Genomic DNA, 15,366 nt, shown 5'->3' with positions numbered 1-15,366 from the left:
TGGACCCAGAGCTCAAATCCAGCCATGTCTGATGCTGAAATGGTGCAGCAGGACCTCTGAGCGTATCTGTACATTGTAACATTAAACATGGATGCCCAAGCAGCACAAATCATATCCTGTAAGAATGAGGCCCATGGATGTTGGAGTTGTGAGGGGCTGTAGGCCAGTGGGAGAGTGTGTAAACAAAGGTGAATTTCTAATGAACTCCTGTTGCTCTGCAGAAACTATGTTCTAGAAAACGACAAAGGTTTTTGGATTTGGGCCAAAAACAGCATCATCATAATAAAAAGACCACTGGGTACACTTGGAAAATAGATCAAAGGACCATTGGAGGGGGACTTTAAAAAGAGTGTGGCAGTAGTTTGGAACAGGTGAAGGACAGTTTCAGGTGTGATGTGTGTCTAAAGAATGAGAGCAGCCATGTTGTTTGTTTAGAGACTCTGATGCAGAGACAGGAAGTAGCAGAGATGAAGATGCTGAGATTCTCTCTGAAAGTGATGAGGATGGAGAGGACCGGGAATGAATCCATCAGAGGAACAGATCATGGAAGGTGGTTTACTTATTACTCTTTAGACACTTTTAGGCTTCATGGATTGAAGAAACTTCTAGAAGAGGCAGCAGCAGCTTGTTATTGCTCTGCATTACATACATCACATTCATGTGAACCTGTCCGACCTGCTGCTCTCAGGAATTCTGAACATTTCATAACTGAAGCAACAAAAACTGTCAATTGGGATCTTATAAGTCTGTTCTTATACACAGAAGAACACGTCACAAACAAAACCCAATTTACAGTAAGAGTTCAGAGCTATCGCGCATTAGATCAGTTTGTCTTTAAATAAAACCAGAAAAATCCTATATAGATTTTATTACAGAGCACTTAAAAGTTTTAATAGCGTGTCACAACAATCAGGGGGATTCCCTTGAAGGGATGGGTTTGAATTTTTTAATTCTGCCTTTAAAACAACCTAAACAACAATGTTAGTGTCTCAAACTTTAGAGTAAGTCAAATATAAAGTTGAGAACTAAAATAGTTTAATGTGTTTATGTTTATTTTTTTTCAATCATTAAAGTATCCTTGGGAGACTGGAAAGGCGTTTATATGTTAATTATATTTTTAGTTTTTTCTTCTTCATGTGTTTTCTTTTTTAACATTTACACATTGTAATTTAACTGCAGCTTTAATGTTTTCAGATCTCCCAGAATGTGTTCCTGTGCAGAAGCAGCATAAGCAGTCTCCAGAGTTTTGATTTTATTTTTTAATTATAATAAATCTGCTCTCTCTTTATGAGTTGATTAAGAAATGATTTTCCCTCCATAGCTTGTTTCTTACTTCATATATTTATACTGTATTTATGTGTGTGATGTAATCATCTGTTTTTTTCCAGGTTTCTTCACAGTGGTTTAACTTTAACTTCTATCATTGCAGCTGAATTTTCTTAGTCTAATCAACATTAAAACAGCTAAATGTGCTTTCTTATATGTAACTTCAGTTTTGTTTTATCAGTTAGGGCTGCAAAATAAAACTGTATGTTATATATGTAGACATCTTAGACGATTTTGAAAATTAAACAGATAATTTAAAAACGATTTTATTTGCTTGTAATGTTTTGTAAATAATCTTTTACAAGTTTCATCTTTTATAAAACCCCACTGCAGTTACTGCAGTTCTTCTTCTGTCCACTGTGAGGCGATGTTTGATGGTATGTGATTCATGCATTCTTTCCCACTACCTGGGAAATCTGGAACCACTCCAGTTGGCTCATTCGTGCTTCTGTACTTGGCCGTGGTTCCAACTCTGTCTGGATGAAGCTCATCTGCTGGACTATTTTAACCCTTGTGCTATCTTGACACCCCCCCCCCCCTTTTCCATTGACGTGTTCTCCCTACCATGACAAAGGTGGATAAAGGTGGAAAGATTTCATGTAATCCATGGACACCAGTGAAGATCACAAATCATTGAAGAAAAAAAGTTCAGAGCACTGTCTAGTGGGTCTAGATGACCCAACTCCCAATGTTAAAGTGCCTAGGATAGAACAAGGGTTACAATGTATTTGTAGAGTTAGATAAGCCAGTTCTGGTAAATCGCCTCTCCGTCCTGGGGGAGGATCCGTTCTTTATGTGGACACCCCTGAGGTTTTTTCAAGAATTCTTTTTTTTAAGAGTTTTTCCTCACCGAGAAGGAGGGTTTAAGGGCAGAGATGTCCAGTTTAGTTTAGTTGATCAATTACCAATTGAATTCTATGACTTCATTTTCTTTATGATTCATGTTTACTATACAATCACCGGTTTGAAGCCCATTGGAGCCTCATCTCTTATAGAAAAATATTCCCAGAATTATTGAATGAAAACATCTGATCAAAATTTGGAAAGCTGAACACTTTTCATGAAGGAGACACGACACAGAGATTGATCAACCTTGTCTTCCAATCAGAATGCAGAACACAACAAGCTGTATTGAAAAAACTACCAAAACAACAAGACAGTGAAAGATAAATCACAAGATATTGAGGGAACACTGCAGTTCTAAAAGACCAGGCTGACAGTTTTAGACAGTTTTTATTTCTACAGCAGAGAGTTATCATGATTGTAGCCAAAAACCTGTAATTTATAAGAAAAACATGGGAGTATCAGCATTAAATGCAAACTTAAGTTTCTCAGTTCAAACCTTTGCTTAACACAGAAATGTGCAATCCTGTTAGTGTCTCAACATTACTGTTCTAGCACATTCTAACAGGCTTGACGTAACTGATCCAGGTGCAGCTGTGACTTGGGGCAAGAAAACATAAAGATGCATCATCCTTTGACGCCTCCAATTTGCTACCCTTAAATTAACCCTTGTGCTATCCTATGACCCCACCCTTCCATTGACGTGTTCTCCCTACCATGACAAAGGTGGATAAAGGTGGAAAGATTTCATGTAATCCATGGACACCAGTGAAGATCACAAATCATTTAAGAAAAAAGGTTCAGAGCACTGTCTAGTGGGTCTAGATGACCCAACTCCCAATGTTAAAGTGCCTAGGATAGCACAAGGGTTAAAAAAAAAACAACGACTTCAACTTCAGAGTAAATCATTGGATCAGCCTGTAGATTTCTGTTTAAACGGACAGACTGATTAGAATTTTGGGAGGAGGTTCAGGAGCTGCAGATCCATAGATCCAGCAGGATGCTAAAAAGCTTCTTCCCGCAGGCTGTGAGGCTGCTGAACGGACTGTCCTCATGCATTCATGCTCTCACAAACTCCACTCTGCAATAAAGACCCAAGGATTACCCCCCCAACCCCCCACACAACCCGAAGACACAATAAATGGACACACTGTAATTAACCCCCCCCCCCCCCGAAACAAGAACTGCTGCTATGCACATAGTCACTTTTCTCACTGAATGCTGATTCTATTGTACTCTATTTTATTTTATATTAATCTTTTTTATCTGTATTTATTTCACTTACATTCTTATTCATCTTTTTTTATTCTAGGATCTTTCTCTTTTGCACTGTCTTGCTAGTGAGAAACAACATCTCGTCTCACCCGTGTACTTCCCCGCAAATACTGTGTGTGAAATGACAATAAACCTATCTTGAATCTTGAATCTTGAATTTGAAAGACGTGATGTCACTTGTACTATTAAACTGACTGAGGGCCTGTCCAGGGTGAACCCTGACTTTGTCCAACAGTAGCTGGGATAGGCTCCAGCAACCCTGTGACTCCAAAAGGCATTTAGCGAGTTCAGAAGACGGATGGATGATCTCATTCAAATATACAGATTGAACTGATTCGGATCTAAAAGCTTTTCACCTTAGGGATTATTTACAAATAAGCAGTTAAACTGGATACAAATATAGGCTAACAAAAAGAAAAACAAGATAAAAAAAATGTACATCTAAAAAAAATCTTAAAGGGAATTCCATTTTCCTGTAGAAGTTATGAGGTGAAGCTTGACATAAGTTTATTAGATGGAGCTCCAGAGGGCTCTAATGGTCTCGTAACATTTCACAGCTGTAAATAAAATGATTCTTCCTAAACCTTTAACTTTTACATTTAAATGTGAACAAAACAGTGGAGTCATCTCCTCTTCCTCTGACTCCTCCAATTCTTTCCTCATCTTCTTCTGGTAACACGCTCCTGTCAGAAGATCTGCAGACAAACTGCTGCCAGTTGATTCACCATCAGAGGCAGCTTTAAAAAATGAAAGTATGAAATGTATTTATTGTTTTTCAATCAAAGCTGAGAAAGCTTCACATGTTTCAGCATCAAGTCTGTTTCCTCTGCTGATTGGTTTCATTCAGTCTCTACTGACCTCAGAGTCTCCAGTTTGTAGTTTGGACTCTTCACCAGTTCTGAGAGCTGCTGAAGGTCTGAATCCTGCAGGTTGTTCTCCCTCACATCCAGTTCTGTCAGGTGGGACGGGTTGGACTTCAGCGCTGAGACCAGAAGGTCACAGCTGGTCTTTGACAAACTGCAGCCCCTCAACCTGAATGCAAAAACAGTCAGTAACAAAAAACACGCAGACACCATATTGTTGGATAAAATCCTCGTGTTCTAGCCCAAAATCTCAATGAGTCTTTATAGAGCATCATAATGTCAGCTTCTACAGATATAGTCTAAATGTCTGAAATGGATGACATTGAATGTTGTGTGACCATAATCATTGTCATAGAAATGTTTATTCTTCAGAAAGTAAACATTTTTAACAATGAGGAATTCAAAATACTCTTCTTTTTTGATCAAAGGTCTGACATTAATGTGCCTCAGTTCATTTAGAAACAGAAAAATGAGAAGCAGAGTACTAACCTCAGTGTCTTTAGTCTGCAGTTTGGACTCTCCAGTCCAGCACACAGTGTTCTCACAGCTGAATCCTGCAGGTTGTTCTCACTTAAGTCCAGTTCTATCAGATGGGATGGGTTAGACTTGAGAGCTGAAGCCAGAATTTCCCAGTAAATATCTGAGAGTTCAATATTAAAATGCCTGTGATGACAAATGTAGATATAAATTAGTCAGTTTTTGTTGTTGTTGTTGTCAACAGTCAATATATTATTCTAATTCAGTCCAGCAGACTTTTCTTCTCATTTAGAAGGAAAGCAACATAATTTAATAAAGATTCCATATAGTCTGATTTAATTTAAATGACTTATTGATGTTCTTTTCACAGTCGCTAACATCATTCAGAAACCAACCCGTTTTTTCTCCTTTAGTAACAGCAGCCAATAATAAGATATCGTTTAAATTTAGTGTCTTACTTGTTGCATCCTTTTAATTTATCCATCAGTGACCTTGACCTGAGTCTGAAAAAAGAGACAAGAGTATGGCACGTTCACATCAGGCATGGGACACACGTTCAAGAGTGCATTAAATGCACATTTTTACGATCGCATTTAGCCCATGGTGTTCATGGGGGACTGTTGCTACCCGATACGAGTAGTCAGCCGCCTACAGTTGAAAGAGGTTTGGTGTAAAATTTGGTGAAAGTTGCTCCAGGCGTTTTATTTCACAGTTGCTCCAGGCGTTTTATTTCACAGCTACATTATGATATATGAAGGTCCTGGTATCATAGAATTCCATCTGGGCCCAAACTGCAACAGTTAATTTCTCCTATGTTATCAATTATCAAACAGTTGGTACTTCTGTAGATTAAAAAGGATTCCATCCATACTTCCTTTGCAAACCAGAGTCCCTGATTGGTCAAAGTTTAATCGGTTTAACTCTAATCATGGCTGTGCGTTTTGTCCGTAGAGTCCCAAAACAGCTGTAGAAACGTGTGTAGAAACTTATGTAGCAATGTTTAACTACCATAACTCTTCAACTGTTTACACAATAAACATAATTCCATTGAATTCTGATGTGGAGAAAAGTTACTGTGAGCTGATATGCAAAACTTTACAATGTAAACACTTTACGTTTCTACTTAGTGAAGTGTTGCATAACAGTCCAAGGCTGCTTTTTTCAGCTTCAGAATCTGCTGACATTACATTACTTGCATGAATGACTGAAGAGTTACAGTAGTCCAAAGACCATGGAAAATCCAAGGGTAAAAAAGAAGGAAACCAATGAAACCAATTATAATGTGTATAGCAGATGGTTGAAGGACCACCTATCTTACCGGAACTTTCTACAGTTTCTCACAGCAGGAATCAGCCTCCGGTAACCATGATGTGATGTGTTGTATTTGTTTAGGTCCATTTCATCCAGAACCTGGTCTGACATCTGCAGCATGTGGGCAAAAGCAAAGCAGTGGATATCTGGGAGTCTGGTTTGTGACGTTTTGTCAGACTTCAGGAACTCCTGGATCTCTTGATTAACTGAGGGGTCCTTCATCTCCATCAGACAATGAAAGATGTTGATGCCTCTGTCAGGATGTAGGTGACATGTTTTCATTTCTTTGAGGTTATTAATGACTGTCTGGATGGCTCCTGCATTTATCTCTTTCAGACCCAAAAGACCTCCTAAGAGTTTGTTGTTGGACTCCACAGAGAGGCCATGAATGAAGCGAACAAATAGATCCAGACAGCCTGTTTGATTCTCCAGGGATTTCCTCAACATTCTGCTCAAAAACTCATCAATGGTTAAATAATTTTCTTGTGGAAATGAGTTTCTCATCTGACTGTCCAGGAAGTTCTCCACCACCTCTGTCTTCTTGTTGTTGTAACAGTGGATCATGTAAACTGCAGCCAGAAACTCCTGAACACTCAGATGAACAAAGCTGTAGACTGGTTTCTGGAAGATCTCACACTCTCTTCTGAAGATCTCAGTACAAACTCCAGAGTACAAAGAAGCCTCTGTGACATCCAGACCACACTGCTGCAGGTCTTCTTGGTAGAACATGATGTTTCCTTTCTCCAGATGTTCAAATGCCAGCCTCCCCAGCTTCAGAAGAACTTCCATGTCAGCCTCTGTCAGCTCCTGTGGATTCTCCTCATGTTCCTGCTGGTATTTGTTCTTCTTCCTCTTTGTCTGGACCATCAGGAAGTGGGAGTACATGTCAGTCATAGTGGTGGGAAGCTCTTTTCTTTTCTCTGTGGTCAACATGTTTTCTAGAACCACAGCAGTGATCCAGCAGAAAACAGGGATTTCACACATGATGAAGAGACTCTTGGAGGCCTTGATGTGGGAGATGATTCTGCTGGACAGATCTTCATCAGTGAATCTCCTCCTGAAGTACTCCTCCTTCCTGGTATCAGTGAAGCCTCGTACTTCTGTTACCCTGGAGACACATGAAGGAGGGATCTGATTGGCTGCTGCAGGTCTGGAAGTGATCCAGACCAGAGCTGAGGGAAGCAGACGTCCCTGGATGAGGTTTGTCAGAAGAACATTGATTGATGACTTCTGAGTGACATCAGACACCACCTGACTGTTGTTGAAGTCCAGAGAAAGTCTGCTTTCATCCAGACCATCAAAGATGAAGAGAAGTTTACAGACAGACAGCTGCTCTGCTGGGATCTTCTGGAAGGTTGGATGGAAACGTTGGATCAGAGTGAGAAGACTGTGCTGCTCATCTCTGATCAAGTTCATCTCCCTGAATGACAGAGGAACCACAGCACTGATATCTTGGTTCTCCAAGCCCTCGGCCCAGTCCAGAGTGAACTTCTGCACTGAGAAGGTTTTTCCAACTCCAGCAACTCCGCTGGTCAGAACCACTCTGATGGATCCATGTTGGTCAGTTAGGGCTTTGAAGATGTCCTGACACCTGATTGGAACATCATGAAGGATCTTGGAGACTCTCTCCAGCTGCTTCACCTCATGGTGGGTATTAACTTCTTCTCTCAGTCCCTCTGTGATGTAGAGCTCAGTGTAGATGCTATTGAGGTGAGTGTCTCTTCCTGTGTCACCAGTTCCTTCAGTTGCATTTTCATATCTTCTCTTTACACTGACCTGATGTTCAACTAAAGGCTCCTGCAGACCAACATCTGTTGAAAGACAAGAAAACAATGAAAACAGAACAACATCTCTTTGTCTGTTAGAGTCAACGCGGGAAGAAGTCCAGTTGTCAGAAATGGGTCCATCATCAGACAGGTGTTTTTGATTTTTGATTTTTGATTTGAAATGGTTTATTTCAAGCAATCAAATAGAAGTTATACACAAAAGCAATATAAACATCAGTTATACATTCATACAGTAACTAATCAAACTTAGGATAATTAGACATAATTAATAAATATTGCTTGAAAGAAGTGTTCAGTTTTACCTTGAACTGTTCTGTTCTTACTGATGGTCTGTGTTCCAGCTCTGCTTCTGGACCTATCTGCACACTGTGGACATGAGCACAGTCCTGATGGATCAGACTGGTCCCAGTACGAGGTGATGCAGTGCCTGCAGAACCAGTCGAGAGATTAAGTTTCAGTGTGGAACTGAGCCAGATTCTATCTAGTTGGTACTTCTCAACCTCCTGTGCATGTCGTTGAGTCCTAATTTTGCATCCTTGGAATGTCTCAGTTTGTTGTTCACCACTCTCAGGGCGGATACTCTACTACAAAGCCACTGAGCTGGTGTAATGGAACAGCAAGTTTAGTTGATTTTCATCTTAGGTTTTACACTGAATAGACCCCTTTGTGGCACAACTGTTGTCCTCTTTTCTCTATAAAATGTGGCGCCTTCAGCACAACCGTATCATTCCTGGCTCAGGGAACAGTATCGTGAACAAGTTTGTAAGTAGATTATAAGTTCTAAATCCAAATGTGGACGTTATTCCAACCAAACAAGCAGTACTTTGGGGTTCAAAAGATTCCGGCACAGATTACAGGTTAAGCTGTAGGTTTGACCTTACTTGGTGTCTGTGGTTCTGGCCTCAGCGCTGAAGTCTGGGTTGTCAACTTTGGACAGGTCACTCTTCATGGACTCACATGATGAAGACTGGCGTCTGGGAGTGGGCTGCTGACCTCTGCAAACACCAACAGGTCATTTCCACATTGGAGCACCGGAAGAATTTGTAGATGAACAAACAGTTAAAAACATTTGGTCACAAAGCTATGGACCACATGACTCATTAGGGGTGAAGTTGGTGAACAAAAACATTCAGCAGTTGGTAGCTTTGAGCTTTCTGTGGCCTTTCTTGTGTTTAATATGTTGTTGTTGAAGTGTTTGATGGTCTGATTTTCAAATATTACAGTTTCTTCTTTTTCATAGTGTAAGCTTTCTTCCATTTAACAAAGTGCTGATTTCCTTGTGTTATTAAAGAATGATTTTTTCTGTTGCTGACACCAGCTCGACCTGTTGGTACCGGAGATTCTCTAGTCAGTGCAGACTCCGCCTCCAGACAACACAGGCCAAGACGTTCTCAGTTTCTCACACATTCGTTACGCTGCTGAGAGAATCACATGCAGATCAGTTCACAGCAGAAAAGTTTCTCTTACTTTGTGTCCAAAGATCCAGTTTCAGCACTGAAGTCTGGATTGTCCACTTTCGACAAGTTACTCCTCATGGAAACGGGCTGGACTGGCTGAGTTAGCTGCTGACTTCTGAAAAGAAAGAATCACAGCTTTGAAGAAAACAACATTTTAAACCTACCAAAGCAGATTTTTAAAAAACTCATTCTTTGGAAAAAAAATTTTGTCGATGTTGTTACAGTTAATGTTTCCCCTCTAGATAGATTTAATGTTCATAGGAACTTTATTTGTTAATTTTCCTACAATTTTTTTGTGCTTATAATATGTTTTTGAATGAAAATTGTCACAAGGAAGCTTGTTGTTTTTTTTTACTGGCAGTTGAATATCAAGTCATCAGTTCTGCAGAGTTACTGGTAGAATCCAGAAGCTGTCAGGCCAGTTCTTCACGTCTACACGTCTATTTTTGGAGAGCACAGAGTTTATTGATGTCAACGTTTGTCAGGATGGTGATCAGCAAAAAAACTAGCAACACATCTTCCAGATACCCACTGAACAGTCACATCACCAAATGATTTGTATGTGGATTTTAAGGAAAACTGAAACATAAAAATCATTGAGAGTAAAACAAGACTACTAGAAACATGGGATCCACAGAGTTTCCAGAAATCCCAAAAAAAAAAGCTGATCAAAGTCCTACAACCCTCATAAACCTGAAAGCAGAAAAAAACTGCATCTCAGTTTACAGCAGAAACATTCTTACTTTGTGCTTAACGGTTTAGTTTCTGCGCTGAAGTCCGGATTGTCAACTTTGGACAGGTCACTCCTCGTGGACACACAGGTGGATGTTGAAGACTGGCCTCTGGGAATGAGCGTCTGACCTCTGCAAACACAAACACATCAACGGTTTCAGAGCTTTTCCCCAAAAACATTTTTTTACATCTGTGGTTGTTTTACAGTGCACATAAAAACTAAGCTTAAATATGTTGATTATCTGGATAATTATTTCTTATGTTTGACAGTTAAAATGGAGCATAGAAGTGTTTTAACAAAATCCCAAGCTGCTCGTCTCTATTGGACGTCAGATTGGTTTGTTGCATCTATCAGCGAGGGTTCATCTACATCATAGGTGGTGAAGAATGCAGCTCCCCATCTGCTTACATTAAGAGAGACACTTTTAGCATTTAAGCGCTTAATCTGATCCCTAAGGCTTACCTTTTCAACCGATACAAAGCAAATAAAGTCTGGGGAAAGTGCCAATAACTCAAAAAGGTTTATTTTTCTAGTTGTCAAAATATTGTTGTTGCCTTTGGTTCACAGAATTTCAGGCATTCCAGTTTTTCTTTCTTATAATGAGTCTTTGTTCACTCAGAGAATCCCAGGGGACTTCCTGGTGCTTTAAGACAAGGCTTTCATTGTTGAGAAAAGGTGACAGGTGTGAGAAACTGAAGGCCAACTCAAAAAAAAATATGCTGTAAGTTCAGAACATTAACCAGGAAAGCCTTAGCCCCAACTGGTCTTACGTGTAGATGCGGGCTGCCTATGGGGGAAAATGGTCGAACCTGTACTGGTTATGCAAAAGGTCTGTACAAAATATCAAAGTCATAGACTGTTCAGTGAGCCTGTAGAGAGAAAATGCTCATGCACATTATTTCTACAGGGATGCTGCAGGTGACAAGTCACTTGTTCAACATGTACAGGTAAGTAAGGGTGAGACCAGGCATGTTTTTGTGGATCTCGCATTATGTTGACCTCCCATAAAATCCTGGGGACTCTGCAGGGAGCCTGTAAGTGCTGCTAACATGATAAGTACGCAGTCCTTCCGTGTCCCGTCCAAGTTCGACAGTTTTTCACCTGTAGACAGCCCATATGTGGCTATAAGGGCAGCTGTGAGGTTTAAGGCTTTACTAGCGTCTAGAGTGCTTACATGGCCTCACAAAGACATAATGATATTTTCAATATATTCTTCTCAAGGGAGCTCCAAGACACACCTGCACTCCCCTGAAGATGGACCCCCCCCATGACCTTCCACAGGCTCAGACAACACACAAACCCACAGCATTTGTGCGTTTGACCTGTTCAGGTGCTGCAGGTTTGTGGCACCTGCACAGGTCGACCCTCTGCATGGGCGCACATGACTGAGGCTTAGAAAACAAACATGCTGATCATGTTTTGCTGCTCCCCGCAAAAAGTAAGAAAAGTTCTCTCTGTTTCACACATGATCCGCCCTGATCAGTTCAGTTTACAGCAGAAACATTCTTACTTTGTGCTTAACGGTTTAGTTTCTGCGCTGAAGTCCGGATTGTCAACTTTGGACAGGTCACTCTTCATGGACACACAGCTGGATATTGATGACTGGCCTCTGGGAATGAGCGTCTGACCTCTGCAAACACAAACACATCAACGGTTTAAGAGCTTTTCCCTAAAAAAATTTTTTTACATCTGTGGTTGTTTTATAGGGTACATAAAAAACTAAGCCTGCTGCTTAAATATTTTGATTATCTGGATAATTATTATGGAGTTAATTCAGTCTCAATAATCAGAAATATACACAACCTATTTCACAAATACACACGCTCCGATTCACATTTCTGATTATTGAGACTGAATTAACTCCATAAATTATTTCTTATGTTTGACAGTTAAAATGGAGCATAGAAGTGTTTTAACAAAATCCCAAGCTGCTCGTCTCTATTGGACGTCAGATTGGTTTGTTGCATCTATCAGCGAGGGTTCATCTACATCATAGGTGGTGAAGAATGCAGCTCCCCATCTGCTTACATTAAGAGAGACACTTTTAGCATTTAAGCGCTTAATCTGATCCCTAAGGCTTACCTTTTCAACCGATATAAAGCAAATAAAGTCTGGGGAAAGTGCCAATAACTCAAAAAGGTTTATTTTTCTAGTTGTCAAAATATTGTCGTTGCCTTTGGTTCACAGAATTTCAGGCATTCCAGTTTTTCTTTCTTATAATGAGTCTTTGTTCACTCAGAGAATCCCAGGGGACTTCCTGGTGCTTTAAGACAAGGCTTTCATTGTTGAGAAAAGGTGACAGGTGTGAGAAACTGAAGGCCAACTCAAAAAAAAATATGCTGTAAGTTCAGAACATTAACCAGGAAAGCCTTAGCCCCAACTCCCTTTGTGGGTAGATGTGGGCTGTCTATGGGGGAAAATGGTTGAACCTGTACTGGTTATGCAAAAGGTCTGTACAAAATATCAAAGTCGTAGACTGTTCAGTGAGCCTGTAGAGAGAAAATGTTCACGCATATTAATTCTACAGGAATGCTGCAGGTGACAAGTCACTTGTTCAACATGTACAGGTAAGTAAGGGTGAGACCAGGCATGTTTTTAGGGATCTGTCATTATGTTAACCTGCCCTAAAATCCTGGGTACTCTGCAGGGAGCCTGTAAGTGCTGCTAACATGATAAGTATGCGGTCCTTCCGTGTCCCGTCCAAGTTCGACAGTTTTTCACCTGTACACAGCCCACATCTGGCCAGCTGTGAGGTTTTAAGGCTTTACTAGCGTCTAGAGTGCCTACATGGCCTTACAAATACATCATGATACTTTCAATATACGCTTCTCAAGGGAGCTCCAAGACACACCTGCACTTCCCTGAAGATGGACCCCCCCCATGACCTTCCACAGGCTCAGACAACACACAAACCCACAGCATTTGTGCGTTTGACCTGTTCAGGTGCTGCAGGTTTGTGGCACCTGCACAGTCGACCCTCTGTATGGGCGCACATGACTGAGGCTTAGAAAAGAAACATGCTGATCATGGTTTGCTGCTCCCCACAAAAAGTAAGAAAAGTTCTCTCTGTTTCACACATGATCCGCCCTGATCAGCTCAGTTTACAGCAGAAACATTCTTACTTTGTGCTTAAAGGTTTAGTTTCTGCACTGAAGTCCGGATTGTCAACTTTGGACAGGTCACTCTTCATGGACACACAGCTGGATATTGATGACTGGCCTCTGGGAATGAGCGTCTGACCTCTGCAAACACAAACACATCACAATCAATTAATGAGATCTTTCTTTTTTGTCAGCTGTGTTTTCTGTTCTTATACAAATAAAATGTTTACTTTGGGTTTGGCAGATCGAGTTCTGTCTTGAAGGGTTCCAGTCTGTCTCTGACTATCGACGTCATGAAGATGCAGCTGGAACCTGCAGGTTCTACTCCCTCTGAGTGGCTCATCTTCATCACTGGCAGATGAACCGGCAACCTTGCCTGTGAGTCCAGAACACAACAATCACGAAAACAGAATCACACCAAGAATTTGTGGTACAACAAGCCCTCACTCAGATTCCAGAAGGTTGCAAAAAATCCTCCATCAATTTTCTGAACCGCATTATTCCTGTTTAGGGTTCTGGGTTGCTGGAGCCTATCCCAACTAGTGTAGGACAAAGGCGGCTTTACCCCGAGTCACTGTCGTAGTGACAGAGACACAGTGGATGGGAAAACTCACACAAACTCCACACAGTAAGGTCCCAGCTGGGATTTGAACCAGGACCTTCTGGCTCTGACCACTACACCCCCATACACATAAAACACACAGCAGAGAATAAAGAAGATCTGATCTTCTTCCTGTGATATTTTACCATCAGCAGCTCCTCTTTACATTCAAGGAAAACACTTTTTGTTCAATTTTGTTGTTGTTTTTGTTTTCTTTCTGGTAAACCGTAATCTTAATCTGCAATCAAACTCAAAAATACAGAATTTCCTGCTTTAATAAGAAACACGTGTTTCTATTGTTAGCAGCGGAACAGGATGAACCACAACCGTCCAATCAGAGCAGAGCTGTCAGTCTGTGGCCACGCCTCCACAGGTAGGGTGACAGCATCACAGCGGTGCGCTCATGGAGTTACATTAGTGCAAAATGTGTGCATGCTCACATGCACACCCACACTGCCGTGCACGCTCACGGAGCAGAAATCTTCCTCCTCTGGGACAGTTCTCCCTCACAGCTGCTGTTTGGCGTCTTGGTTTGATGAATCAGAGATGAAGTCTAAGTTGTAATCAGGTTGATGTCACAGCTGTGAGGAGAAGACGTTGGAGTCTTCCTGCTCGCTCTCACACATTTCCACACAGCAGAGAAACATTTCTGTCAGTCAAACTACACAGAGATGCTGAGGACACCTGCAGATTCTCACCTGTTCCACTCACTGCTGCTCCACCGTCACACGCTTTCAGGATTCATGGATTGAAGAAACTTCTGGAAGAAGAAGCAGCAGCAGCTTTTTGTTCCTCTGCAGTGGTTAGAGTCTCAGTCCGTCTGATGACATCCTCATACCTAAAGAGACTAAAATACATCTGAACCAGTCTGACCTGTTCCATTCCAGGAACTATAAATGTCATCGTTTGACTAAACAGAAATAGTCATGAGTACGGCTGAAAAACAGTCCAAAAACAAACAAACTGCAGTAATGAATGCAGGTTGTTTCTCATTTTTACCTTTTGAAAAGTCAGGGAAAAGAAAAATTTGATCAAACCTGCTGAAAACCTGCTGGGAAAGAACAGAACCAGTTCAGTGAGGGATTTCTGAACACTTTGATTTTTATTTACTAGAACCATGAAAGAAAAACTCTAAAACTGGTCAGTCATTGCAAATTCAGACTGCTTCAGTATAATGTTTACATGGGTGATGTCACCACAGACAGTAGAGGACTAGAGAGGGAATGGTTGGTGACAGGATTTTGGGGGAAAGTCTTCAAACGTGTGCTTCAACTGGAAGCTCTGAAGGTCCTTTCCAAAAAAGAAACCCAGCTTCCCATAATTCAGTGCAGCTTTGGAAAAAAAGAAACAGCCTTACATTGGATTTGGGAGTCCATGTATGAAGTTATCAGGTGGATCTTTGAAACGGTCACTTTTTAATTGCTCTGTTCCCTCCTCTTCCTCCAAGCTACTCATCTTCATCAGAGTGAATTTGCAGAACTGAGGGAGTTCAGAACACAGGAATCAAACACACTTGGAGTTTAAAGAGTCACAAAGCACATGCAGCAACTGATGGACAAACAGATCCTGCTGGATGTTCCACAGGAAGACTG

The 15,366-nt window shown here is 41.0% G+C and overlaps 1 protein-coding gene across 4 annotated transcripts; it reads right to left on the bottom strand.

The window, feature by feature from the left end:
- Positions 1-3,926: 3,926 nt before the first annotated feature.
- Positions 3,927-14,596, bottom strand: LOC105353768 (protein NLRC3-like). Of its 4 annotated transcripts, none has more exons than XM_011473406.4 (13): positions 14,473-14,596; positions 13,404-13,549; positions 13,195-13,314; positions 11,583-11,702; positions 10,083-10,202; positions 9,350-9,454; positions 8,764-8,877; positions 8,185-8,309; positions 6,103-7,906; positions 5,243-5,287; positions 4,797-4,970; positions 4,303-4,476; positions 3,927-4,181 (listed from the first exon to the last, which is right to left on the bottom strand). In XM_011473406.4, exons 2-13 carry the CDS (start codon positions 13,520-13,522, stop codon positions 4,172-4,174), a joined length of 3,030 nt encoding a protein of 1,009 aa, XP_011471708.3. In that variant the 5' UTR covers positions 13,523-13,549; positions 14,473-14,596; the 3' UTR covers positions 3,927-4,171. The 4 variants fall into 4 exon arrangements, with proteins under 4 accessions (XP_011471708.3, XP_078791926.1, XP_023821844.1 ...); XM_078935800.1 differs by lacking the exon at positions 14,473-14,596 and adding an exon at positions 14,215-14,250; XM_023966076.2 differs by lacking the exon at positions 10,083-10,202.
- Positions 14,597-15,366: the final 770 nt, after the last annotated feature.

This window comes from Oryzias latipes, chromosome 18, assembly GCF_053564925.1.
Source record: "Oryzias latipes strain Hd-rR chromosome 18, Olatipes_Hd-rR_3.1".
In the NCBI taxonomy this organism is placed as follows: Eukaryota; Metazoa; Chordata; class Actinopteri; order Beloniformes; family Adrianichthyidae; genus Oryzias; species Oryzias latipes.
This window is presented reverse-complemented; position numbering and strand designations above follow the sequence as displayed.

Bases quoted from the DNA above. Each gene is read 5' to 3' on its own strand.
- LOC105353768 (XM_011473406.4), bottom strand. From the start codon at position 13,522: ATGAAGATGAGCCACTCAGAGGGAGTAGAACCTGCAGGTTCCAGCTGC. The intron at 13,315-13,403 runs GTAAACATTTTA...TTGTGTTTGCAG, and splicing joins CTCGATCTGCCAAACCCAAA to AGGTCAGACGCTCATTCCCA. The intron at 7,907-8,184 runs GTAAAACTGAAC...GTCTTTCAACAG, and splicing joins TAAGAACAGAACAGTTCAAG to ATGTTGGTCTGCAGGAGCCT.